Source organism: Leopardus geoffroyi, chromosome C1, assembly GCF_018350155.1.
Source record: "Leopardus geoffroyi isolate Oge1 chromosome C1, O.geoffroyi_Oge1_pat1.0, whole genome shotgun sequence".
Classification (NCBI taxonomy): Eukaryota; Metazoa; Chordata; class Mammalia; order Carnivora; family Felidae; genus Leopardus; species Leopardus geoffroyi.
This window is the reverse complement of record NC_059328.1, coordinates 100,427,387-100,454,291: the sequence shown is the minus strand read 5'-3', so window position 1 is coordinate 100,454,291 and position 26,905 is coordinate 100,427,387. Positions and strand designations below refer to the sequence as shown.

At 39.8% G+C, this 26,905-nt stretch overlaps 1 protein-coding gene across 2 annotated transcripts in view; it reads right to left on the bottom strand.

Annotated features, from left to right (window-relative positions):
• The window catches only part of MAN1A2 (mannosidase alpha class 1A member 2), a 175,202-nt gene extending 158,381 nt beyond the window's left edge, over positions 1-16,821 (bottom strand). Inside the window, exon 1 of one of the 2 annotated variants that reach the window (XM_045478809.1) lies at positions 15,692-16,821. In XM_045478809.1, the coding sequence (XP_045334765.1) occupies positions 15,692-15,993 (302 nt within the window). In that variant the 5' untranslated portion in view covers positions 15,994-16,821. The remainder of the gene's footprint in view (positions 1-15,691) is intronic. The other variant, XM_045478811.1, reaches the window with a different exon arrangement.
• Positions 16,822-26,905: the final 10,084 nt, after the last annotated feature.

Sequence of the window (26,905 nt, the reverse complement as noted above, 5' to 3'; positions counted from 1 at the left end):
AACACCAGGGGCGCCTGGATGGCTCAGTTGGTTAAGCGTCCGACTTCGACTCAGGTCATGATCTCGCGGTCTGTGAGTTCGAGCCCCGCGTCGGGCTCTGTGCTGACAGCTCAGAGCCTGGAGCCTGCTTCAGATTCTGTGTCTCCCTCTCTCTCTGACCCTCTCCCGCTCGTGCTCTGTCTCAAAAATAAATAAACATTAAAAAAAAAATTAAAAAAAATAAAGAATTAACACCAATCCTCCCTAAACTCTTTCAAAAAATAGAGGCAAGAACACTTCTTAACTTTTTCCATTAAGCTAGCGTTACTCTGTTATCAAAGCCAAAGACACCACAAGAAAACTACAGATCAACACCCTTTATAAATATAAATGCAAATAACCTCTACAAAAGACTAGCAAACTAATCCCAACAGCATATTAAAATGGCTATATAAACCATGAGCAAGTGGACTTTATCCAGAAATGCAAAGATGGTTCAACATAAGAAAATCACAAAATGGGGGCGCCTGGGTGGCTCAGTCAGTTGAGCGTCCGACTTCAGCTCAGGTCATGATCTCGCAGTCTCTGAGTTCGAGCCCCGCGTCGGGCTTTGTGCTGACAGCTCAGAGCCTGGAGCCTGCTTCTGATTCTGTGTCTCCTTCTCTCTCTGCCCCTCCCCCACTCATGCTCTGTCTCTCTCTGTCTCAGAAATAAACATTAAAAAAATTTTTTTAATAAAAAAAGAAAATCACAAAATGTAATATACCACATTAGTGGAACAAAGGGAATAAAATACATAAGCATCTCAACTGATACAGAAAAAGCATTTGACAAAACCCAACACCCTTTCCTGATAAACATACAGCAAACTAAGAATATGAAGAAACTTCCTCAACATGATAGATACAGGGCACTTATGAAAACTTCACAGCTATGATCATACTCAACGGGTGAAAGACTAAAAGCTTTCCCAAGATCAAGAATAAGGCAAAGATGCCCACTTTCACCACTGCTCATCAACACTGAACTGTTAAGTTCTAGCCAGAGCAATCAGGCAAGAAAAAAGAAATTAAAGGCATCCAAATTGGAAAGGAAGAAGTAAAACTATCTCTATTCACAGATGACATATACACAGAAAATTTCAAAGAATCCACAAAATGACTACTATAGATAATAAATGAATTCAGTAAAACTGAGACCACAAGCTCAACACACAAAAGTCAGTTATGTTTCTATACATCACAAAGGAAAATTCCAAGAGGAAATTAAGAAAACAATTCCACTCATAATAGCACACAAAAGAATACCTAGGAATAAATTTAACTAAGGAGCTGAAATACTTGTGCACTGAAAACTACACATATTGCTGAAAAAAAATGAAGAAGATATAAACAATGGAAAGATGTATCACAGTCACGGACTGGAAGACTTACTATTGTTAAAATGAGCAATCTACAGATTCAACAAAATCCCTATCAAAACTACAAGAGCTGTTTTTGCAGAAACTGAAAAGCTGATCCTCAAATTCATAAGGAATTACAAGTGGTCCAACAATCATCAAAACAATTCTGAAAAAGAGTAACAACATTGGAGCATTCACATTCCTAATTTCAAAACTTGCTACAAAGGTTCAGTAATCAAATCAGTATGGTACTGGCATAAGGACAAACATATACAGATGAAAGGAATAAAACAGTGTACAGAAATAGACTCCTACTAGTACAGCCAAATGATCTTTAAAAAAGAGGCCAATAAAACAGTCTCTTCAGCAAATGGTGCAAGGATAACTGAAGAGCCACATACAAAATAATGAAGTTGGACCCCTTTCTCACACCATATACAAAAATTCAAAATGAATCCACAACCTAAATATAAAAGTTAAAATGGGGGCACCTGGGTGGCTCAGTCAGTTAAGCACCCAACTCTTGATTTTGGCTCAGGTCATGATCTCACTGTTTGTGAAATCAAGCCCCATATCGGGCTCTGTGCTGACAGTACACAGCCTGCTTGGGATTCTCTCTCTCTCCCTCTCTCCCTCAAAATAAATAAATAAACTTTCTTTAAAAAGTTATAACCATAAAAGTCTTAAGAAAACAAGAATAGATCTTCATGACCTTGGTTTGATAATGGATTCTTAAATACGACATGAAAAGCATCAAGCAACAACAAAAACTGAGCTTCATGAAAATTAAAAACTATTTACATGAAAGAACGTTTTTAAGTGAAAGATAATCTACACAAAGGGCAAAAATATTTACAAACCATCAATCTGATAAGGGTCTAGTATCCAAAAGATACAAAGATGTCTTACCACTCAGTAACAAAAAAGACAAACCACCCATTTTTTTTAAATTTAAAGACCAAGGACTTGGGTGGACATTCCTCTAAAAAGATATACAAATGGCCAAAAAGCACATGAAAAGATGTTCAGTATCAGTAGTCATTAGGGAAATGCAAATGAAAACTACAATGAGATACCATTTTACACACTAGGATGGACAGAATTTTTTTTTAATGTTGGCACATGTGTGGAGAAATTGGAACCTGTAGACATTGCTAATGGTAATGTAAAATGATTCAGCTGCCATGGAAAACAGTTTGGCAGTTCCTCAAAATGTGAAACATATAATTACCATATGACCCAGAAACTCCACTCCTTGCGATATACCCAAGAGAATTAAAAACAGGTACTCAAATGCATGTACACACATGTTCACAGCTGTCCTATTCACAACAGCCAAAGGGTGGGAACAATCCAAATGTCCATCACCAGGTAACCGCATATACAAATCACCTATAAAAACAATGGAGTATCACTTAGCCATAAAAAGGAATGAAGCTAAAATGTGGATTAGTCTCAAAAAAATTATGCTACACGAAGAAGCCAGACACAAGGGGTCTTATATATAGCATGACTGTGTTTATGTGAACCATATACCACATCGGTCGTAACATTTACCAGAAGAGATAAATCCTGGGGTACTTGAATGGCTCAGTCAGTTAAGCGGCTGACTACTGATTTTGGCTCAGGTCCTGAGCCAACATGAGCCAGCACGTGCTCTCTCACTCGCTCTCAAAATAAATAAATCAACTTAAAAAAAAAAGATAAGTCCTGAGAGACAGAAAGCAGACTGGTAATCTGCTAGGGGCTGGTGGAGAGGACAGAGTGGGGAGTAACTGCTTAATGAATATGGAGCTTCCTTTCGGGGTACGAAAATGTTTTGGAATTAGAGGTGGTGATTGCACGACACTGTGCATGTATTAAATGCCAGCAAATTGTTCACTTTTAAGATGATTAATTTTACGTTATGCAAAGTTTACCTTGCTTGAAGAAATACACACTTACAGAAGAGTTTAGACTCAAATCAAGGTAAAACCCACCTCATAATCAGGGTGCCAGTATGTCAGGTTCTGTAAGAACCCTCTTCCAGGTTGCTGACTGCCAACTTCTCACATGGTGGAATGAGTAAAAAACAAAGCAAGCTCTCTCCTATCTTTTCATAAGGGCACTAATCCCATTCATGAGGGTTTCACTCTCATAACCTAATTACCTCCCAAAGGCCCCAGCCTCCTCATACCATCACACTGAGAATCAGGATTTCAACATGCGAATTTTGGGAGGACACAAACATTCAGCCCATAGCATTATCTGATATCAAGGCTTACATAATGCCACATTCATTTTTATACTTCTTAAAACAGCAAGCCATGCTAATGCAAAAGAAATATGCAAAAGGACACAGAGAAGCCAGAAACAAACCTATGAAAATATGAAAAATAGCTTTATAGAAGAAATGACATTACAAATCTACGGGAAAGGACAGATTCTTCAATAAGTAGCAGAGGGAAAATCGGACACCTGTATGGAAAAATCTAAACTCAATCCCTACCTCATCATTCATACACAAAAGTCAAAACCATGTAGGTTAAATCCCTAGATGTAAAAAACAAAGTTTTAAAACTGCCAGAACTGAAAATATAGGTCACTATAACTTCAGGGTATAAAAGTATTCCCTAAGCAAAATTCAAAAGGCAATACCATAAAGAAAAATATTAACGATTTCAATTACATTAAAATTTTCCACTTCTGTAAAATCAAAGACACCATCAACAAAGTATAAAACTAAGGCATCCATTACAAGATATGTATAATGCATATAACTAACAATTCACTCAGAATGTATAATTCATACAAAGAAAAAGGAAAAAACCCAAAAGAAAAATTGGCAAAAAAAAAATGTAAACGAGCAACTTAAAGACTAGGAAATCCAGCCAACAACGTTAAAAAAAAAGAAAAGAAAACAATTCTACCTTACTAGTAATTGGAAATAAAAACTAAAATTGGCATCATATTGGTAAAGATTTTTTAAAATCTAACAATACCATCATTTACAAAGATGCAGGTAGGAGTTTAAATTGGTACACTCACTTTTGAGACAATTTAACAAAACAATTTTGAGTCAATGATATACCAACTTTACAACTCAGTTCTATTACTAAGTTTCTACCTTGGAGAAAAAATATGTGCCCAAGAACACATGTACAAGAAGGTTTCTGCAGCAATAGTATGAAATTAACCAAAGAATCTATCAACAGGGGAATATACAAACAATCTGAGGTTTACTCATAAAATGGACTAAGTAAATAAAATAATTGAGCCACAGCCCAATTAGAAACATACATAAATTGTTAAAAGAATGACGAGCAAAAAGAAAACTTGCAGAATGATATACACTGTTTAAGAACATGCAAAACTATATTATAATTATATATTTATACTTATTTATAGAGATAGTTTATATCAATATATAAAACCATGTACTTGAGACAATGTCAAACTCAGGCTAGAGGTTTGCCTCAAGAAGGGTAATTTTCAGCTAAAAAAGGAAAATGTTAACATTTTAAATAGCACCTACAGTGACAGTAATATTATGTTAAGACTTTTATTTATGCTTATAACTCTTTAAAAAACAACATTACAGAGAACTTATACCAGATATCAAAACATACTATTATAAAACTATGAAATTAGAACAGTGTGGTGCTTTCGGGAATAACCAGAAAGATCCAGAGGGGGTTAAAAAAAGAAAAAAAAAAAAAAAAGAACTATGCACATACTGGGATCTATTACCATTTATGTAAGTAATCCCCTGTTGACAGACATTTAAATCATTTAAAAATGTCATGTTATAGCTTCAAGGGATATTCTTGGAACATCTTTTTTTTTTAATATGAAATTTATTGTCAAACTGGTTTCCATACAACACCCAGTGCTCATCCCAACAGGTGCTCTCCTCAATGAATGGATAAAGAAATTGTGGTTTACATACACATTGGAACATCTTTTTGTGCAGTGATGTGAAGATTTCCCAAGAATAAGTTCTCAGAAGAAGTACTGAACCAAAGATATGCACTTTAAATTAGCTAATACTATCAAGTTGTTCCTCATAAAAATTCTATTAATTTAGACTTACAAACAGTGCAAGTGCAAGAAGGACCAGCCACTCAATGTTCAAGGTTATTACCAATCTTTTTAAGTAGAGGGAAAAATCCAGGTCATGAAAAGATAAATGTTTATTAATGGCATCACTCATTAAGAGAAAAATTATTCACATTTATTATTACATGCATTACAGATACATACCAACAAATATGTCCTTGAATCTGATGCCACCTTACTGCCAAGTAATTTAAAAGGTCATGTATGGCACACAGAACTTTACAAATAAAATACATATAGTTATATAGACAGTTTTAGACACCTAAATATACGCAATTGTGCCACATCTCAATTGGTTGGCATATTTTTTTCAGATGCCAGTGCCTAGTTCTTGACTGAAAAAAGCTATAGAACACTGCACCTTATTTCCAGATAACACATTCCATATTCCAGAAATGGATAAATTAATGACATAAATTCACTAGGAAAAAACAAAGGGGAGGAAAGAGAAGACAGTAACTTATCTGACCTCTCAAAAAAAATGCCAATGACCTAAATGCATGCGCCAGAGGTTCACCTAGGTGAAAAGGTATCGATAATATATACTCTAAGAATGATGTTAAGATTTGAATCTAAGATTTAAATTTCTGAGTAGTGTCCAAGTCAAAATTAATCTTCCATAATCCCCCATACTTAGTATAATGCTTAGCACATAATAAATACTCAAAAACCCTTGCTGAATAAATGAATGTGGCCAGTGTTTTTTTAACAGTAACCTCATTATCACTAAGGAGAGGCCAAGAGATCTGCATAGGTAATAAAGGTTGATTTTATAAATATGTAAATGTCAAAAATGCAAAAGGAAAAACAATATACACATTGTTCTTTGTAGTCTCCAGATTACTTCATATCCTTTTGTTTCTTTAACTCTTTACATAACTTGTCTTTAAAGTTCTTGTTTAGATATGGGAAATAAAAGAGAATGGACACTTTCAAAGGCATCTCTCAGTATTAATGTTAGAAAATCAAGGAAAATTTTCCATCAAGGGTAATAAGAGCCTTCACAGGTCTGAGGCCTGACTTACTCAGGGATGCTTGTTTTCCACAGCATCTATCCTAAAGACTTAGATACCAAATTAAGAGATGGGATTGTTAACTGGGCTCAAAAATGACACCTGGAAATACTTCTGTAAATATACCTATTACCTTCATTCAGGCCAGCATATAAAATGTTAAAAAAAAAAAGTTCAATAAATACTTTTCAAACATAAGAGAATCAAGAATGTATAAAATAGCATTTCATTCATTTACACTTTTTAAATTGGTACAAATTTCATTATAGAATATATAAAAGAATTATAGTCACATATAAAATAATTTTTAACCTTAATTTTTATACATAAAAATGACACTGCTAATTCCTATTTAGAACACATTTTGTTTTCATAGTATTTGTGATATCTTAAATTACTGCACATTCTTCAGTTCCCTACTTCATGAAATTATTAGCATTTCGTATGTATGAGCTGGAAGCAATCTAAAGATTCAATCAATTCCCTTATTTCATAAATAGGCACAGGGAAATTAAACAGCTTATCTAAATAATTCTAACAAGTAAGGACGATGCTGAAACTGGAGCTCCTATCTCTTAACACTGAGCCGAAGGGGTGTTTGTTTGTTTTATGTTTGTTTATTTTTGAGAGAGAGAACAAATGGGGTAGAGGCAGAGAGACAGGGACAGAGGATCCAAAGCCAGCTCTGTGCTGACAGCAGAGAGCCCGTGTGGGGCTCGAATTCACACATCATGAGATCATGACCTGAGCTGAAGTCAGACACAACCAACTGAGCCACCCAGCACGCCAAGCCCAATGTTCTTTTAAATATACAATGATGCCTTTCTCCTGGACTACAAAAATTCCAAGATAAATCACTGAAATCAATAACCTTTAAAGGAGATTTTTCTTATAATAAATCCTAAAACCTAATCTGTAAATTCTTCACTACAGCCATGTTCTAAAAGGAAAACATGTTCCAGCAAAGTTCAATGGCCATCAAAATAAACTTTTCTGGGGTGCTTGGGTGGCTCAGTGGGTTAAGCGTCCAACTTCAGCTCAGGTCGTGATCTCATGGCTCATGATTTTGAGCCCCACGTCAGGCTCTGTGCTGAAAGCTCAGAGCCTGGAGCCTGCTTTGAATTCTGGGTCTCCCTCTCTCTGCCCCTCCCCTGCTCGCACTCTGTCTCTCTCTCTCTGGTGCTCTCGCTCTCTCTCTCTCTCAAAAATAAACATTCAAAAAAAATTTCTTTTAATAAATAAACTTTTCTCAAAGAATGTGCACAGTTAATGGAAAATAAAAATAGTAAATGATTGTTCTGGCCAATGAATGTGTAGTGTCAACCCAAACCATAATCTAAATTTTTTTAGCATTTTCAAACAGTAGTAAACAGAACATTTGCCCAGCTAATCAATTCATGTTTACCATGTACTACCGATTTTGAAAACAGTAGTCCCCCTTCTCTGTGGGGGATAAGTTCCAAGACCCCTAAAGGATGCCTGAAACCACAGATAGTAACAAACCCTATATATACCGTTGTTTTCCTATACATACCTATGATAAAGTTTAATTTATAAATTAGGCACAGTAAAAGATTAACAACAATAACTCATAACAAACTAGAATAACAATATATTGTAATAAAAAGTTATATGAATGTGGTCACCCTCTCTGTCTCAAAATACCTTACTGTAGCACACTCACGCTTCTTATGATGATGATGTATCATGATAAGATACTTGTGTGATGAGATGAGATGACCTAGTGTTAGGCTGCTACTGACCTTACACGTCAGAAGGAGAATCATCTGCCCCCAGACCACAGTTGACTGCAGGTAACTGAACGGAGGACAGAGAAACCACAGATTGGGGGGTGGAGTGGGGGGAACATGTTTAGTTTCTGACGTGCCAACTTTCAGCATGATCCAATTTTATAATATCTATATTTGTAAAAATTAGGTTAGTAATACCTAACTTAACAGGTCTGATGTGAAAACTAAAGGTTAAACATGTGAAAACACTGATCACAGGCTCTCCATTGTTTTCCTCCTTTTTTCCTAAAGAAGGAGAAATTCAGGGGCACCTGGGTGGCTCAGTCAGTTAAGCATCCGACTTCAGCTCAGGTCACGATCTCGCGGTCTGTGAGTTCGAGCCCCGCATTGGGCTCTGGGCTGATGGCTCAGAGCCTGGAGCCTGCTTCCGATTCTGTGTCTCCCTCTCTCTCTGCCCCTCCCCCGTTCATGCTCTGTCTCTCTCTGTCTCAAAAATAAATAAACGTTAAAAAAAAAATTTTTTTTTTTAAAAAAGGAGAAATTCAATTTGAGGGCATGCAAAATACCTTAGGTACGTTGATAGGAATAAGTATGTTGTAGATAGGGTCAACAGGAATTCTTCCCTAATTTTTTAAATTATTTTTTATAAAGGGCCTTTATTAAAGACTATATGCTTCTCACTTTAAGACATCATTCCTCCTACTTTTGCTTCTTACTTTTCAATTCTTCCTGGTGTTTTGTTTATACCTTCTCTTGGGGAATTTGTCACCTTGCCATGAAACATCATTTATTCAATAGGTATATACTTTTATTAAGGACCAAGTGTACTTCAAGCATTGGAGATATAAAGATAAATAAAAGACAGTCATTTGCCCTCAAGGAGCCCATGCTCTTTTAGGAGAGACCGAGAAGTAAGCAAACGACTGTAAATATGCAATTACAGACATACGTGAGAAAGATAAAGTACACGGGAAAAACACTACCTACAGGCAGGGGAGGTAAGGGAATAAACCCATAAGTGGATTTGGGCAATCTCAGCTGTGATGATTAGTTAATATTAACAAGAACCCTGTAGATCAGAAAACACTATCAGGAAATAAGATTAAATGCAAATCACTGAAAGTAACTGAAGCATAGATTTACAACAAGCGATGCTGATAAAAAATAAAATCGAATTTTAAACTACATGTTCTAGAGGCTACAAGTAACATACATAAGACAATGTTAATAATTTGGACAGGATATTCTTAGATTATGTTTGATCCTTTAAAATAAGAAAATCCAAGAAATATTAATAAGAGTAAATAAACATTTCATAGCCCTAGAACACTTTTTATAAAACCCAAGAGAAATTCTGGAAAGGCTACCATAGCTTTTAAAAAAAAATAAACTAATGCTTGAACAAATCTGATTTCCTTAACACATTTAACTTCAACCAATAAATACCGTTAACATATTAACATTCAACTTGTGGAGCACTGTACAGTAGGTCATCTCCTGGAATTTCCAACACTCACTGACCAACATGAAAATCAGCATTTATACCTTGGCATTCTGCATTTTAACCAAACCATACTGATATCTTATTCATTTTGGAGAAAAATGAAAAATATACTAACATGTTCAGTGATTTTGTAATGCTGAACTAATAAAAGCAAGGTCACTATCATTTGGCTTAGGATCAGAATTAGACTTTAAGTAATATACAAAATGTCATCTGATGAGCAGCCCCAAAACACAGCCTCTTCCAAATCACTATCAATACCTATGAAAAATGCAGAAAATGACAAAACCTCAGATTACCAAAGAAATGAGAGCCATCGTATCAGAATTTGGAAGAATTCTTTACTAACTTATAACCACACTTGGACTGTCCAGAATCAAGCCTCACCTCATGCAACAAAAAATGACCAAACTACTACCCTACCCCAATTGTAACTAATCTCAGAGACCAAGGGTCTGTCCCAATGGAAAAATGGGACAGAGTCCTCCACGCAGTCAGAGCACTCACTGTTTAACTGATCTTTCCCCAGAGTCTCTTCCCAATTCTTACCTTATTATCTAACTAGTTAGTTAGAGAGCAACTCCTAGAGATGGGAGAAGTGCATGGGAAATAGAATGAAAAACTGATTTCTAGGTGGTAAGGGACAAGACAACAAAAACCTCAGTAGCTGTCCACGCAGCCAACTTACTCTCATTTCAGGAATTACATAAAAATGTTCTCTAGCACCAAAACAGTGAGAGGACTAAAGATGCTAGTATCATAGCAGAATAGAGGAAATTACACTGAGAGCTGCACAGATCAACTTATCCTCCAACTACCCAGGTGAAAAGGGTATTCACTCAATAAAAATAGACACACACACACACACATATACATACACACACAAATACACATATACATACACACACACACACACACACACACAATAAAGGCATCTATATCAGACTGTTGGTAAATATCAAGTATATAAAGACGTTCCTTTAAACAGACTCTGATTAAAGGGAAGTGGTAAAAAGAACCACCAGCCAAAGGGGGTAAATACATTACAAGGGAAAGTCCAGCAGACTTAAATGATGTAACCTCCCCCAAACACGAGCAGAATGCCCTAAGAACAGGATAAGGGGGGAAAGGCACGGAAGAGGGATGAAATAAGGAACGATATTAAAATTAAAATGACAACAGTGAGATTTTAAATCTCTACTCATGCAATAAAAAGCAAAACTGAATCAAGCAAAAAATACAAATCATGACATGAAAATCTTAAGAAACTCTCACTAAAGCACACTGCAATCTGGACTAGATACATTTCAAGTTCAAAAACAACATGCCATTAGTGACTACCACATTGGCCAGCACAGGGTCAATAGTGATTATGTCTAGTAAAATGTCTCACAGCTAGTTAGTAAAACCAAGATGCAACTTTAGGTCCCTTTAACTCCAAAGCCTGTTTGTTCTTTCTGTTTGAGGAAACTATCAGAAGTTAACATACCTTCAAGTATTCAATTCATACTAACAAAATCCTGACTAGAGGATGAAACACATTGGCAATTCAAATAAATATTTAAAAAACAAAACAAAACAACAAAGCCCATTTATACAATGCCATTATATAAAATGTCAGTTTCAAAAATGAAGGTAATAAGTAAAATTTTAATTAGATAGGTCTATTATGTACACAAATTATGAACATGATACTTTATGTATATCCAGTGTATATTTATAACAACATTCATGTTGTGTTATAACTGACCCGTTTTAGTTACCTTGAAATCACAGATGTTAAAACTATCAGCAACATCAAACTATGTGTTTTACATTATTATCATCTGAAAACTATGGACTGTTTGTGAACCACTTAATAGAAGGGAACATACAGGTTTTTCCATGAAAATGCTTTATCTTAAATTCTTATATAATATCAATCATATAAATTATTCATTCCACATAGTATATACGTCTTAGTAATCCATAGCCATGTCACCCAGAAACTGGGAGTTATCCTGGACTGCCTCCTCCTCCTCCCTTAGCCCCCATATTCAATTGACAATCAACTTCTGTGAAACTTAACACTTCAACATCTTTTGAATCAACCACTTCTCTCCACGAATTTCTCTCCTCCACTATCACCAGTGTGGTCTAAGCCAATCTCCTCTGTGACCTAGGCTCTCCTAATTTTACATTTCTTCCTCCTCCTCTCCAATCCAGTGTTTACACTGCAATCATAGTGATTATTTAAATTTTTAAAAAATGATTATGGCATTGCCCTGCTTTCATGAAAACCCTTTACTGGTTTCCTACAGTACTCAAGATAAAGACCAAAATACTTAACTGCAGACTCTCCAGGAGCCTGCTCAGGGATTCTGATCTGAATCTGAAAATTGCCATCTGAAAATACCATAGCCTCTAATTTTTTCAAGAGAAATCAGAAATCTAGACTTTCGTGGGAAATCTCCTGATATGTGAAAGCTGGCAACTAACCCATACTTTTTGAACAACAAGAAGGCCAAATCTGACCTCTCATGTAGTCTTCACCTAGCCCCACACCAGCCGTACCGAACATTTCTCAGGTCCTCAATGGTGCCAGGCTTTTTTCTTAGGGGTCTCACACATGTTGTATCCTCTGCTTTGACCACTTTTTCCCACATCTCTAGTTTACTTAGCAATCTACTAGTTCTAAGTCTCTGAGCCAGTCACTGCTTCCTCAACAAAGCCTTCCCTATTGGCACTGCCTGTCCCACGGCCCCAATCCACAGGGATAAATCGCACCATTATGTACTCTGACAGCACTGGGTACAACTTCATAACATTCCTCATACTTCAACAATAAATTTACTTATTTAATGCCCATCATCCTCCTAGATGGGAAGCTCCATTAAAGCAGGGCCTGACACACAGTAGACACCCAATACACATTTGTCACTAACTACTTTGGTTATAAAATGTTCCTTTGGGGCGCCTGGGTGGCTCAGCTGGTTGAGCGTCGGACTTCGGCTCAAGTCGTGAGTTCCAGCCCCACGTTGTGCTCTGTGCTGACAGCTCAGAGCCTGGAGCCTGCTTTGGATTCTGTGTCTCCCTCTCTGACCTTCCCCCACTCATGCTCTGTCTCTCTCTGTCTCAAAACAAATAAACATTGAAAAAAAAAATTTTTTTTTAAATGTTCCTTTAGACAACAAGATTCTGGTATGCTTTTAAAATATTAATCTGTATCTAACTTTTCAGAAACATGTATGGTATTTAAAGTGGCCTCAATATTAAAGGAATTCAATTAAAACAATAATTATTGATAATAATTCCTAATATTTATTGACCACTTACTAAATACTAAGAACTATTTTGAGTACTTTGTATGTTACTATCTCATTCAATATAACAATCTGTAAAGTAAATGCCGTCATCCAGAGGAAGCAACTTAGGCACAGAGTATGAAAATTTACTCAAGATCATACATCTAAATCAGTGACAAACTAGGGTATGAATCTATGTAGTCAAGACTCAGAACTTAAGCACCTAACTACAATACTAACCTAACTCATTAATAAAGAAAAGTCAATGCAACAAGTACCCCTTAAAGACTGTGAATAAGAAATAATGGCCATGATTTATTTTCCATTACTTATCCATTAAAGTAAGGTTCCTCATCCCTCTACCCTGCACCCTTCTGCACATACACAAAATTAAGATAAATTATCAACTTGTACTTTTCAAATTAAGAAAGATGTTTTTTTGACCCACACCCAAAATACGTATGATTTTAGCACCAACTAACTCTGTTAAAATACTATCTTTCTGCATGATTTTTATAAAGATAATGTGTCTGCATTAGCTTGATGTTTTACGTCTCACATTTTAAACTTGTTATTTGAATGATCTCTGCTTTGAAATGGATTTCATTGCTCAAATTAGAAACTGGTAGACTGTGCTTTAAGATATGGTAAGCAACAATCAATGACATACAAAACAAAGATAAAAACAAACTGATATAAGCACAGAAATATGTATAGAGGTAATACAGGGATCCCTCTTCACCCGAACCCTCACTATGTGAATTCTTGTTTTCCAAAATTCAGGAACTAAATAGACTGGAGTAAACTCTCACAGGTATCATTTGCTACCTGGACTCTTACTATCCAAAACTCAGGATCTGGCTCACCCACCATCCCTTACTATGAGAACTCAATAACCAACCCTCTAATTCCAAACTCAGGAACCCAAGAATTTGGGATAGCAATACACAAGCATATGCATTCACAGGTCCTATTAATTTAAGAATTTTTGTTTGAGAGATTTAAGTAGGCTTTTTAAAACATGAATAAGATGGACATACCTATTCTCATTCAAATCTTAAATTTTAACTCCACTTAACTGAGAATCTTTCTATGTGAATATTTCTAAACTAGGATGTTGCCATATACTGTATATATTTTAACCTTTAGACCACACTTAAAATGTGAAGAAAACTGCTCAGTATGTGACGGATTACTATAATTATAGAGTTAAACAATGTTTACGCGTGGTTGTCAAAAAAAAATCAGAAGCCAGTCTTAACACCCTTTATTTTCAAATATTTATCAGAGCTTCTATAAAAATCATGGGAACTAAGGTTTCTCCAGGAAAATAGTAGTTTCAGTGCTAATTTTTCAGCAACATATTTCACAGATCACATCAGATTTTCTCGAAGTCGCGAAGGGCAAAGGGCAAAATAGAAGGAACTGATGCAAAAGAGTACAGAAGATGAAAATGATGGCAAAAAGTCCAAATTTAGTTACAGAATAATGGCATGAAACAGTTTTAGAAGTAACTACTCCATAAGGTTCAGCCAAAAGTCAAAGAATCAGGAAGAAAATAATGAATTAACAAGATTGAGAATAAGGAAAAACCAGCTGTCATTACAACACTGCATTATCCCAAGTATTTAACTTAGGCTCACATTTGAACCTCAGCTTTTCCAAAAACCTCCTACTTAATAAAAAGTTAAAACAGCATTCAAACACATAGTTTTTTTCACACACTCAAAAATTATTTTAAGAAACAGGGAAAAGAGGGAATTTAACAGTTAAAAAAAAAAATGTAGGTTTGAGAAAAATAAACTACTTTCCCGAACTCTTCTTCTGACACAAACTGCATAAATGATTTAAAGAGACAGTCACTAGAGCTCCCATTTTACCCCAATTTGGCTATAATCACCGAGCGCTCCCCTCAATTTGGTGATCTGAAAGAATGTGATCCCTTTAACCAAATAAACTGCAACAGTTCCCTGAAACACTCCATCTCACACATTATAAAAAATAAATTAAAATATATAACCAAATCTTGTTACAAAACACAAAGTGAAATGACTGTAAGATTCAATGATATTTTTAACGTAACTAATTCCATATGGAGCACCAAAACAGGTCCCTGACAATAACAGAAATCAGTATATTTCTGTAGGCTAAGACACCACGGGTATATTCTGCCCATAGTTTGCCTTCCTAAAAAGCTAAGATTCACTACTAAGCTTTAACTACAAGCCAGAGAATAAGAGCCCTCTGGGAGAGAACAAACTCACAGAAGCGGTCAGGATTCAATGGGTCTATTTCACAGGGTGGCACTAAGACTGAATGCAACACATTCTTAATAAATGAAGGCGCAGCATAGGTCATCATTTCTTTAAATTAAATTTTCATACCTCCATTCCCAAACGTTCATATGAGGCACTACATCTCTGAGCACAAACGTTTCTCTCTCCTCTATAAAACAAAGGAGCTGGAGGACTAGGCTCTAGGAGCCCTTCCCGTCTATGGTTCCATTCCATCAGTTCTGAAATAACTACAACTCTAACGACTCGAGGAAAATTACATTTTACTGCAACAACAACAACAAAAAATTTTAAGACCGGTCTGATGCAATAAACCATACCTTGCTCTGCCAAGTGTTAATATCAGAACTTCTAAAATAAACAAACCTGTGTCTATGTTCATCAGGTCCATGGATCAGGAAGACTCCAGGGTTTTTGGCCCCTTTGCTGGCATCTACATGGGGAATTAACACATCTTCCAAACCCAGATCAAAGCGTTTGTGTTTTGAAGAGTCTGGAAGGAAGAAGAATGCCCCAAAACACAGGGTGATGAAGGCACTTAGAATAAGGAGGAGGATAAACTTCTCAGAAAGTCTCAAGGTAGCCCTGTGATGCGGAAAGGAAGGCGGCCCCAGGTTCAGAGGTGGTATCCGTCGTCCAGATAAAGGGAGCAGGGCCGGGGTAGTCATCGTTTACGCTCTCGGGCAGAATATTTTATAAAGTTATCATCTTATATCAAATGTACAATACATTGAACAGTCTTCAAAATCTTGGCAAAAATGGGGAAACTCAATTTTGCTCCTCTTAAAGGACTGTTGTGCTTTTTAATAGGGCACCTCTTTCACGCTCGTCCAATTACATTCAAAAACGTGTGTGGCCCCCACACGATCACTAGTTTGTGTCCTGTGATATTTTCTCTGCCATTTGGCTTTCAGTACCTCCTCGGGTTATCACAAGTCTCCTCTTCATTCCTAACGGCGGACGAGGCAAGCAACGCTGCAGAAAGGATGCAAGGTGGGGTCTTCCATTCCGGCACCCCAGTGAGATGCTCCAATGTGGTCTGCCGCCCCAAACGGGAGCCTGACCAGATCCGAGGAGTTGCAGAAGGTTCACTTAACCACCCCTGATGCTTCGATTTCAGAATCTCTTCACCTCGGTGGTGGAAAAATAAGGGGCTCCTCGGAAGTCTGCCAACGGGGAGGGAGGTCTCCCGCCTCGCCGGGAAGGCGAAGCAGCGGCGCCGGGCGAAGTCGCAGGGAGGGGGTCTCGCACGCCCGCGCCTCCCGACGCCGCCCCCAGGCTCCCGGCTCCCGGGAGAGCTCCGACGCTGCCCCCTCGACGGCCGGCACGAAGGGCATTCGCGCCCCCAAAAGCCTGCGCCCTCGCAGCCGCCGCCGCCGCTGTTGCTAGCGCACGGGTCTGGCGGGGAGCGGAACTTCCTCCTCGGGCGGCCACTGAGAAGCCCCGGCGTGTGCGGGGGGAGGGGAGGCGCGGCGGCCGCCCCCGCCCGGCTCCGCCTCCCGCTCGCCGCCGCCGCCGCCGCCGAAGTTAACCCCGGCGCCTGCTCCCCGGACGAGGCCGCCGCTGACCCCGCCGCGCCCCGCCGCGGTGACCGGGCCCCCGCGGCTCTGCGGCGTGGGAAGAAGCCGAGCCTCGGCCCCTCGGTCCGAGAGCCAGGGGCAGGCGCCTGCTCATTCCTCGCTCGGCGCTGGGGAGGCGGCGGCCCCGGGCGCGCGGGAGCGGCCGCGCCTCGGGCGGGCAGAGGTCGGCCCCGTCTCCGTCCTCGCCGGCCGCCGTGGGGGCCTCCTCGGCGCCGCCTCCGGTCGCTCGCAGCGGCGGCGGCTGCGGGAGAGGCGGCGCGTCCACGCGGTGAGGGGCTGCGGCCCGGTCCTCGGCCCCTGCCTCTGAGGCCCGGAGAGCGCAGACAGCAGGAGGCCGACACCCGTTGGGCACACGCCTGCGAAGGACCCGGCGTGCGGGGGATCGGATGGCGCGAGCCGGCCTGCAGCCCCGACTCGCGAGTGGGCGTCCCCCGGCGCCGGAGTGTGAGGTGCGCGCGCACGCTCCCGGCCCCGCCCCGCCCGGCCCGCGCTCTGGCCTCGCGCCGCTGGGGGCTCCATCGCCCGCCCGCCGTCCGCCGCCCGCGCGCCCCCCCGGAAGCGTCCTGCCGCCGTCGTCTGGGCGCGCGGTGGGCGAGGGTCGCCGGCTGCGCATCGCTGCCAACTTCGCCGCTGCCAGGTGCTTTGCCATCGCCGGTTGGTGGCCCTGACCCGGCTTTGGGGAGCGGGAGGAGGGCTCAGGTCGCGAAGGTTTCACCTCAGTTAAGGCTTACTAGAATTAACGGGCTCTGGCGTTTAATCTTGCTTCGCGGGGAGTCTTGTGGTATAGACCGTCCGTACCTAGGGCTCAACGGCCGGCTCTCAAACTTCTTCCATGCAGCCTATGTACACACTGCTGGGCACCCTAGGCTCGCTCATCAATACTGAGCTCGGGCCGTGTGCCTGGCTCCGTGTTAAGAATGGCGACCTTGCCCATTCCTTAGGGCTTCCATTCTGTGGAACGTGTGACCCCAGCCCGTATGACCCCATATGACCTCAGTCCCCTCCGGGTTCAATTTCGGCAATACATTGTTCTCCCGTGATCTCTTGGCACTCCTGAGCACCTCCACTCCCATTAAAAAAAAGGCGGGGGGGGGCGGGGCGCCTGGTTGGCTCAGTCGTTAAGCGTCCGACTTCGGCTCAGGTCATGATCCCACGGTCACTGGGTTCGAGACCCGCGTCGGGCTCTGTGCTGACAGTGCAGAGCCTGGAGCCTGTTTCAGATTCTGTGCCTCCCTCTCTCTCTCTGACCCTCCCCCACTCATGCTCTGTCTCTCTCTGTCTCAAAAATAAACGTTAAAAAAAAAAAAAAGGCAAGTATGAACGAGGAGGTGCTAAAACCCAAAAGGGCGATATTGTTGAAATCCAGGCCTAAAAGCAATCCCTTCATCCGTAGCGTTGAGAAGAACCATGTTGTGATTAAATACAAAAAAAAAAAAAAAAAAATTATACTATGTATACTGTCGCTTGCAACTTACTTTCACGTTGAGTTTTATTCTATTAAGATAAATTGTCATTCTTTCTGGGCACATCCTCACTGGTAGCTGGGGATTAGAGAGGAGGCCCTTAAATGGCAGGGGAGAAAAGGACAGTCTTAGCTCAAAAATCAAGCAAAAGAATCCTCATGTTCATTGGCACAAGTCAAAGTACATTCCAGTCTGCACTATTTTCAGAAGCCCTGCATATCTAACTACCTACAATATGACAAAAGAAGTCATTGTCACTTGCCATGCTTCACTGTATCAAAGAGATAAAAATGTTAAGGGAGCCCGCACCCCCCTCACGATTTCACGGAGTCAGGCTGGTAGTGAAGTGTGCTGAATCCAAAGTGAGGTCTGTGTTGGGACACTTGTGAAGAGTAGGTTTAAGAAAGGCCCTACAATGTTATGAATAAGTTTCTAAAGCTGAGCCTGTCTGGAAGCCAAAGGAGAAGACACATGAGTTTCCTACTGATGAGGTCATTCTTTTCCATGAAAAGATGAGGGGAAATAAATATTGAGCTGTGAATGATGTAGCAAGTTATGTGAATCCTGAAAAGTGAATATCTTTTAAGTTGACACCAAATCATTAACACTAGAGAGATCAATCAGGAAACACGCCATAATCTAATATGACTTAGGCAGGTTCAACCTGGAAAAGGCTATAGCTTCTGGAAAAGGGTTATATGTCCCCCTTCCTCTTTCTTGCCCTTGCCTTTTTTGCAAAATCCATTTTTCCTTCAGGAAAGTAAAAATGTCATTATTTAAATTCAGGGTTAGGGGCACCTGGGTGGCTCAGTAAGTTGAGCGTCCAACTCTTGATTTTGTCTCAGGTCATGATCCCAGGATTGTGGGATGGAACCCTCCATCAGACTCTGCACTGTGCATGGAGCCTGCTTGAGATTCTCTCTCTCCCTCTCCGACCCCGCCCCTGCCCAACTAGCACACTCTCTCACTCTCTCCCTAAAATAAAAAAATAACAAAATAAATTAGGAGTTATTACAGATGTCTAAACGCAGTCTGCAATTCTAAAGGCATTGAGAATACTATCAGTTATAATTACAAGCATCAAAAAATAGTGTGTAAAAAAATTAGATCTATATATTTAGTGTGTGCGTGTATTCTCTTCTAGAGACTAGGTCCCTTTCAATAAGTTGTAAAAGCAGCAGGACTGTTTTGTGGGGATTTTTAAAGCAAGTTGCAAATTTAATTCATAAATTATGATTACAAGTATATAAAATAAAAGATTAAAAGGTAAGATTTGAAAAATAATTATAGCTGTTGTGTTAGGATGTTGGTATTACATATGATTTACCCCCTGTGTTCTGTTTGTGTTGCTTTTATTATTAAATAAATAATGTTAAAGAAACTGGTACTTGAGAAAGTTGAGGTCAGGTTTCAAATAGATGGACTCCGTTGTATCAAGGTTAAAACACATCTGGAGGAAATCAACAGAAAGCAGAGAGTACATGAAATATATGTAAATATATGTTACAGGGAAGGATTTCAGTCTAGAGAGTGCAAAGAGAATATCTTATTTTCAAAGAGTAGTTATACTTTGATCACAGATATAGACGAGATTCCAAAGTGTCAGATAAAGTGATGATTTATTTCCCTTTTATAAATCCATATACATTAATTGATATTTTAGTAAATATGACTTCTTAAATTCCTAGTGAAACAAAATTTATCCGTACGTATTTCGGATTTATAAGACCATTGCTAGATCCACCTACATATTACACTGTAAAAATTATTTGTCTTTGTTCAGTCATCTGTTAAGTTTTCCATTAGCAAAACAATTTTAACACCTATTATACACAGACACACGCACACACACACACACACACACACACACACACACACAAATACCATCTAGCTCTGTTTTCATTGAAATTGAGGTTATATGCTAGAGGAGAAAAAAAAAAGAAAAAAAATATATGCATATACCTGATATGCAAAAAAGAGGTTTTTGGTTTACTTAAATAACCTGTTCCTTCCTAGTTTCACCTGGTTCCCAAAGTATCCAAGAAAGATGTTAGAGAAGAAATCATCAGATATGACCACTAAATGCATAGAGAGCCTGTTCTTTCTGCTCTTGCATTGTTCCATGAAGCTTTTTTTCCTCGGAGGGTAGGGATAAACTCAAGTTCAATGTTACGAAACTCTCAAGTTAGCTCTATGAAAAATCAGCAAAGCCATAAAAGCTTCAGCTGCCTCACCAGAGCCAAAGTCTTTGCGGCTTATCTGTTTATAAGAGACACATTTGTTGAAGGACTACTGTGTGACATCCCCTACGAGGTGCTAGAGATTTGGAAAATTAAATCAGAATCCCTATTTCAGTGAGCTCCCAGTCTGGTATGGGGAGATAGCTGAACACTGACAATTACAAACCGGGGAGAATTATATTAGAATAAAGCCCCAGGGGTTTGTGGGATCACTCAAAGGGCACCAGAGTGGGGGGGGGGGGGAGGAGAGATTGGGAGTGCATCAGGGAAGTTTCCTGAATCAAGTGCCACCTGAACTGAGCCTTTAAGTAACCAGGAGGAGAGAAGGGTGGTGTTCCAACCTAGGGAGCAGAATATGCAATAGTTGCTGCTTTTTCCTGCCACTTATCCAGACCCCTTCCCTGCCTACTCTTCCAATCAATAGCTTAGCTGCCTGGCCCTAATCCCTCAGTACTCTTGAACTGGGAAAGTGAGATTTTCTAATTTTAGAAAAACCTATGACTATTTAAACACGTTGCTGGGACCTCTCCCAGAGCCCAAGAAAGGGCCAAGCAAGGAGGAACCCAGAAGCCTAAGCTTCACTGGGCTCATATAAATTACTTCTGCTCTGTATCCAGCCATATCTAAGGCTAGTTCATCCTTTGAACGTCTCAGTTACCCAAGCTTTTCTCATTGCTTACACATTTCTTTTCTCATCAGAATTAGTGTCTGTGGCTTGCAGTGTAGAGTCTTGGCTAATACACAGCATGTCTGCATGGAGGTACCATATGGAGGCTGTACATGACGAAGCATCAGTAGTTTTGCCAGTGTAAAGGATCACTCTTTCGGGAGGCCAGCAGGCTTGGGCCAGGGACAAAAGTGAGATAGAACCAAGAGACGACAACTGTCTTCTTGAAGAGCTGGAGGAGACCTAAAATCGAAAGGGGTGGACAGGAGTGACAGCAGAGCCTCGCAGCCACTAGAGAAGCCTTCCAAGTGGATGCTCTCATCCACCTTGATAAAACGCAGTCTGATGCCAAAGGAAGTTAAGCATTCTTTATAAATCCTCATATTAAAGTTGTTTTTAATCCACTCAAGGCAGTTAACTTGAGACTATGTTTCATTGATTTATACATTCATTCATTAAATATTATTGAGCATCCACTCTCTACTGGTGCTATGCTGTGTTCTAAATATCCCAAGATGAATAAAATATGGAGGGCAGCTGCATATAATGAAAGGCATATAGGCTCTGTAACTGAAAGAATCTTGGGCCCAATCCTGCTTCTGCCATCCTACCTGCGTGATCTTGGAGACATTGGAATCCTTCCTTATGCTTAGTTTCTCCATCTATAAGATTACATTTAAAACACAAACCTCATAGGGTTGTACTTCCCCATAGTGGGGATTCAGTAAATATTACCTATGGTTTTACCATAGGCATCAGGAGGAGAAGGAGTTGGCAGATGGAAGAAGTGGGAAGAGCCTGTAAAAAGACATGAGGGAAGGAGGAAGAACATGGTATGTTTTAGGGGCATCTCTTTACAGGGGGTGGGTAGGAGAGTGTTCCATTAGAATATGACTTTTGGCTCCTTACATAGCTATCCTTCACACTCAGGAGTGAGTTTCTTGATTGGCGAGTACCATTACGTTCTGTGGCTTGTATATAGTTCTTTACTGGATGGAGCTAATCTATTAAAAGGCCTCAATTACTGAGGACTCGTTCTCTTGTTCTCCTTCTGCCACAGACAGTGCAGACAGTGATCTTGGGTAAACGTGTCTGCTTTGCAGACCCAACTTTCACCTTTGGTATGGTGTTTGGAGGCTAAATTCTGTGGGAGCTGGAAGCTGGTACAGAATGTCAGCAAGCCCTTTTGGGTTACAGATCGAGAACCTTGCTCTTTATTAGCTTTATCTTGTAATAAAGCTGGCATTTTTTTTTTCAATCTCCACTTGACCGTCCCCTATGTCTTACTTCATCCAAAAGTCAGGGGGCGGGGTGGGGAGAAAGGGTATGCAATTTATTGATCCTCTAAAGTAATGAATTTATGGCTAGAACATAGAGTGAGGGATGGTGAGAGATAAATCCAGAGAGGTAAACGCAGAAGGACTTCTATTCAAGTTGGTGCAGTAAGGTCATGCTTTGATCCATTCCCTTTACTCCACACAAATAGCAATGATAATTAAAACATAGAAAGAGAAAACCGGAAAGGTATAACCAGGCTCAGAAACAAATAACCCCTTTCATAGATCAGAAATGGAATAAAAATGTCTGCAGAAAGCACTTAGCAAGTCTGAAGCCACAGGCCTACTGGGGGCTCAGGTTTGAAAGCCAAGATTTTTGTCTCCTGCAAGGTGACAGGAACTAAAGATGCTCCAAACAAGGTGGAAGACAGAAGCCAGGCTTGGTTCTTGAAATCAGGAGCTCATGAAAGAAGGCTGAAAATAAACTGCTGCCAACCCACGGCCTGGGGAAGCAGAAGGACAAAGACACAGCCTTGGAATCAGGAACCAAGCCAAGCAGGTGGCCAAGGGACTGGTTCTGCAATAGCCCCAATATCACTGTCGGGTAGAAACATCAAAATGCCAGCAGTAGACCCGATTCTAGAATGGAGATCCAGGGAGGCAGGTGGAGGCAAAAGTCACTGAACATAGAGGGGTGAGCACAGGGTAAGTGAAAGGGGGGGGGAGGGGAACCCGACACTAAACTAAAACAGAAAACAGCAAATAAAAACTTCCCACTCAATATGAGCCTGACCACCAAGTTCCAAGCACATATCCATATCTAACACTGAGAAAAATGACCAAAAGAATGAACACTCAGAACATGAATTTTTTTTTAATGTTTATTTATTTTTGACAGAGAGAGAGAGAGAGAGAGAGACAGAGCATGAGCAGGGGAGGGGCAGAGAGAGAGGGAGACACAGAATCCAAAGCAGGCTCCAGGCTCTGAGCTGTCAGCACAGAGCCCGACGCAGGGCTTGAACTCACAGACCGCGAGATCATGACCTGTGCCGAAGTCAGACGCTCAACCAACTGAACCACCCAAGCGCCCCACTCGGAACATGAATTTACGCTAGATAAAATTAACTCTATGGAACTTAATTATTAAAATACTAAATATTAAAATAAATATTAATAAAATAAATACAATATTAAAATATTAATATTTTTTGCATTCTCAAAGAGATAAATGACAAGAAATTAGGGGCATTTTATTTTTTTATTTTATTTTTATTTTTTTAATGCTTATTTATTTTTGAGAGACAGAGCATGAACCGGGGAGGTGCAGAGAGAAGGAGACACAGAATGCGAAGCAGCTCCAGGCTCTGAGCTGTCAGCACAGAACCTACCACGGGCTCAAACTCAGGAACTGCAAGATCATGACCAGAGCTGAAGTCAGACTCTTAACTGACTGAGCCAGTCAGGTGCCCAGAAATTAGGGACATTTTTATTTTTTTTTAATTTTTTTTTTCAACGTTTATTTATTTTTGGGACAGAGAGAGACAGAGCATGAACGGGGGAGGGGCAGAGGGGGAGCATGAACGGGGGAGAGGGAGACACAGAATCGGAAACAGGCTCCAGGCTCTGAGCCATCAGCCCAGAGCCCGACGCGGGGCTCGAACTCACGGACCGCGAGATCGTGACCTGGCTGAAGTCAGACGCTTAACCGACTGCGCCACCCAGGCGCCCCTAGGGACATTTTTAAAGGACAAGAAATTAGGGAACAAATGCAAGCTGAATAAATAACAGATAAATGTGAAATAGACCAAATAGAAATCTTAAATATAAAAGTATGGCCACTGAAACAAGAAAAGCAATAGATGACATTAAGTCTGGAGCTGGTCAAAGTTGAAGAGAAAAAGTAATGAATTAAAGACATGTACTGAATAATTCACCCAGAACACAGTATAGAAATATAAAGAGATTTTGAAATGTGAACAAAAAAAAATTAAGATTCATGGGTTTTCTATGGAGTGGCTCCAACATATGTCTAATAGGGGTTCCAGAAGGAAAAACTGAAAACTGAAGGGCAGAGTGGAGAAACTGCTATTAAAAAGAAGAAGAAGAAGAAATGATTGAAGATTTTCTAATCAAAACATCAGAATACCGTGTGTACCGCTCAAGATAAATGAAAGTAAACTCATACTTCTGTCACATTAGAGTGAAACTACAGGGCAATAAGGATGAAGATAAAATCTCAAATCACGAAAGGGAAAACATTGGTTATCTACAAAGAGAATATAACTAGACTTCTCAAAAGCAACAGAAACAAGAAAACAATGAAATATCTTAAAAGTTAAATGGAACACTATCATGCAAGAATTAGATTTCCATTTAAGGGAGACGTCAAGACAAAGACATTTTCAATTGTAAAAGACTAACAAAATCTACCACCCACAGACCTGTACCAAAAGAACTGAAGAATGTCCTTTCCCCTTTCCCTCCCCTTTCCCGGTGAGAAAAAAATAAGCCCAGAGGGAAAGCACTGGGTTCAAGAGATACTGGTGAGGGAAGGAATTAATAAAAGGTGATGGTAAAATTAAAAATAACTACTTTAGTGTTAAAAAAAAAATAAGAAGAAGGAAGAAAATGTACAATGGATGGTTCAAGCATGTTCAATCCCTTGTCATGTTTGGGAGAGGTATAAACATAATGGCTTTGTCTGAATAGAATATTTTATATTAATAAAAAGCTGATCTAGAACTTCTAAATCTGCAGAGAGAAAAGAATGGCCAAGGATTAGGGAAATTTAATACAGAAAACCGATCATTCAAAAGAAGGAAAAGAAGGAGAAAAAAAAGAAAAGAAAGGCATGACAAACAAAACACACAAAATGGAATAGTAAGATTAAGTACAAATACATCAGCACGGAGAATAACTAAACAGATTTAAATTACTTATTAAAGACAGATAGGGTATCAAGTTGGTTTGATGATAGCAAATGACTCCCAAAACTAAACCACAGAAATACGGGACATAAAAGGATAAAAAAGATAAATTATCAAAATGCTATCAAAAAGAAAGCTGATGAAGCATTAATAATATCAGACAAAAAAGTCTTCTAAACCAAACGAAATAAAGAGGGTCGCTACCAAGAAGTTGAATGTACCTAATAACATAGCTTTCAATTACAGAAAGCAAAACCACCAGAAGTACAAAGAGAAATTGACAAGCCCACTGTCTGAGTGGGAGATTTTAACGATCTATCAGACACAGCTACATCAAGCAGACAAAAAACAGAGGTAATAGAGATTGTATCATGAAGGGCCTCTAAGGAGGCCACATTAAGGAGCCGGGTTTTATTCTGAGAGCAATAGGAAGCCATTAAAGGGTTTTAAACAAGGGAATGATTAGATCAGATGTGCATTTTTAGAAGGATCACTCTGGCTATAAAGGGGAGAGTGGACTTCAGGGTGGTCAGACTGCATAAAGGCAGGAAGGCCATTTAGAAAACTCATTCTACCATCTAGCCAAGAGATATTAATGGCCTGAACTACAGTAGTGGTATTGGTGAAGAACACGAGCAGGCATTTCAAGAGGCGTTCAGATAGCAGAGTTGATTGGATGGCAGGGGAGAGGATTAAAGATAGCACCCACATATATACCTGCCCTAGAAAATATGATGCATGGCATCAAAAGGAAGAGGAGGTTTTTTTGTGGGGAAAGAAGATATTATATCCTTATTTCTTTTTATGCCACTTAACACCAGCCCCACAATTTTGACATTCAAGCTGGTTCATTAAAAAGTTAAATTATAGGGGTGCCTGGGTGGCTCAGTCGGTTGAGCATCCCACTCTGGCTCAGGTCATGATCTCACGGTTTGTGAGTTTGAGCCCCATGTTGGATTCCGCGCTTGTAGCTCAGAGCCTGGATCCTGCTTCAGATTCTGTGTCTCCTTCTCTCTCTGCCTCTCCCCTGCTCCTGCTCTCTTTCTCTCTGTCAAAAATAAATAAACATTTAAAAACAAATTTTGTTCTCGGGGCGCCTGGGTGGCGCAGTCGGTTAAGCGTCCGACTTCAGCCAGGTCACGATCTCGCGGTCTGTGAGTTCGAGCCCCGCGTCAGGCTCTGGGCTGATGGCTCAGAGCCTGGAGCCTGTTTCCGATTCTGTGTCTCCCTCTCTCTCTGCCCCTCTCCTGTTCATGCTCTGTCTCTCTCTGTCCCAAAAATAAATAAACGTTGAAAAAAAAAAATTTTTTTTTAATTTTGTTCTAAAAAGTTAAATTATATTCAACATACAAGGAGTATGCAAATCCATTTTAATTAATGTCTATCAAAAGTATTCTACTTTTGAGGTGCCTGGGTGTCTCAGTCA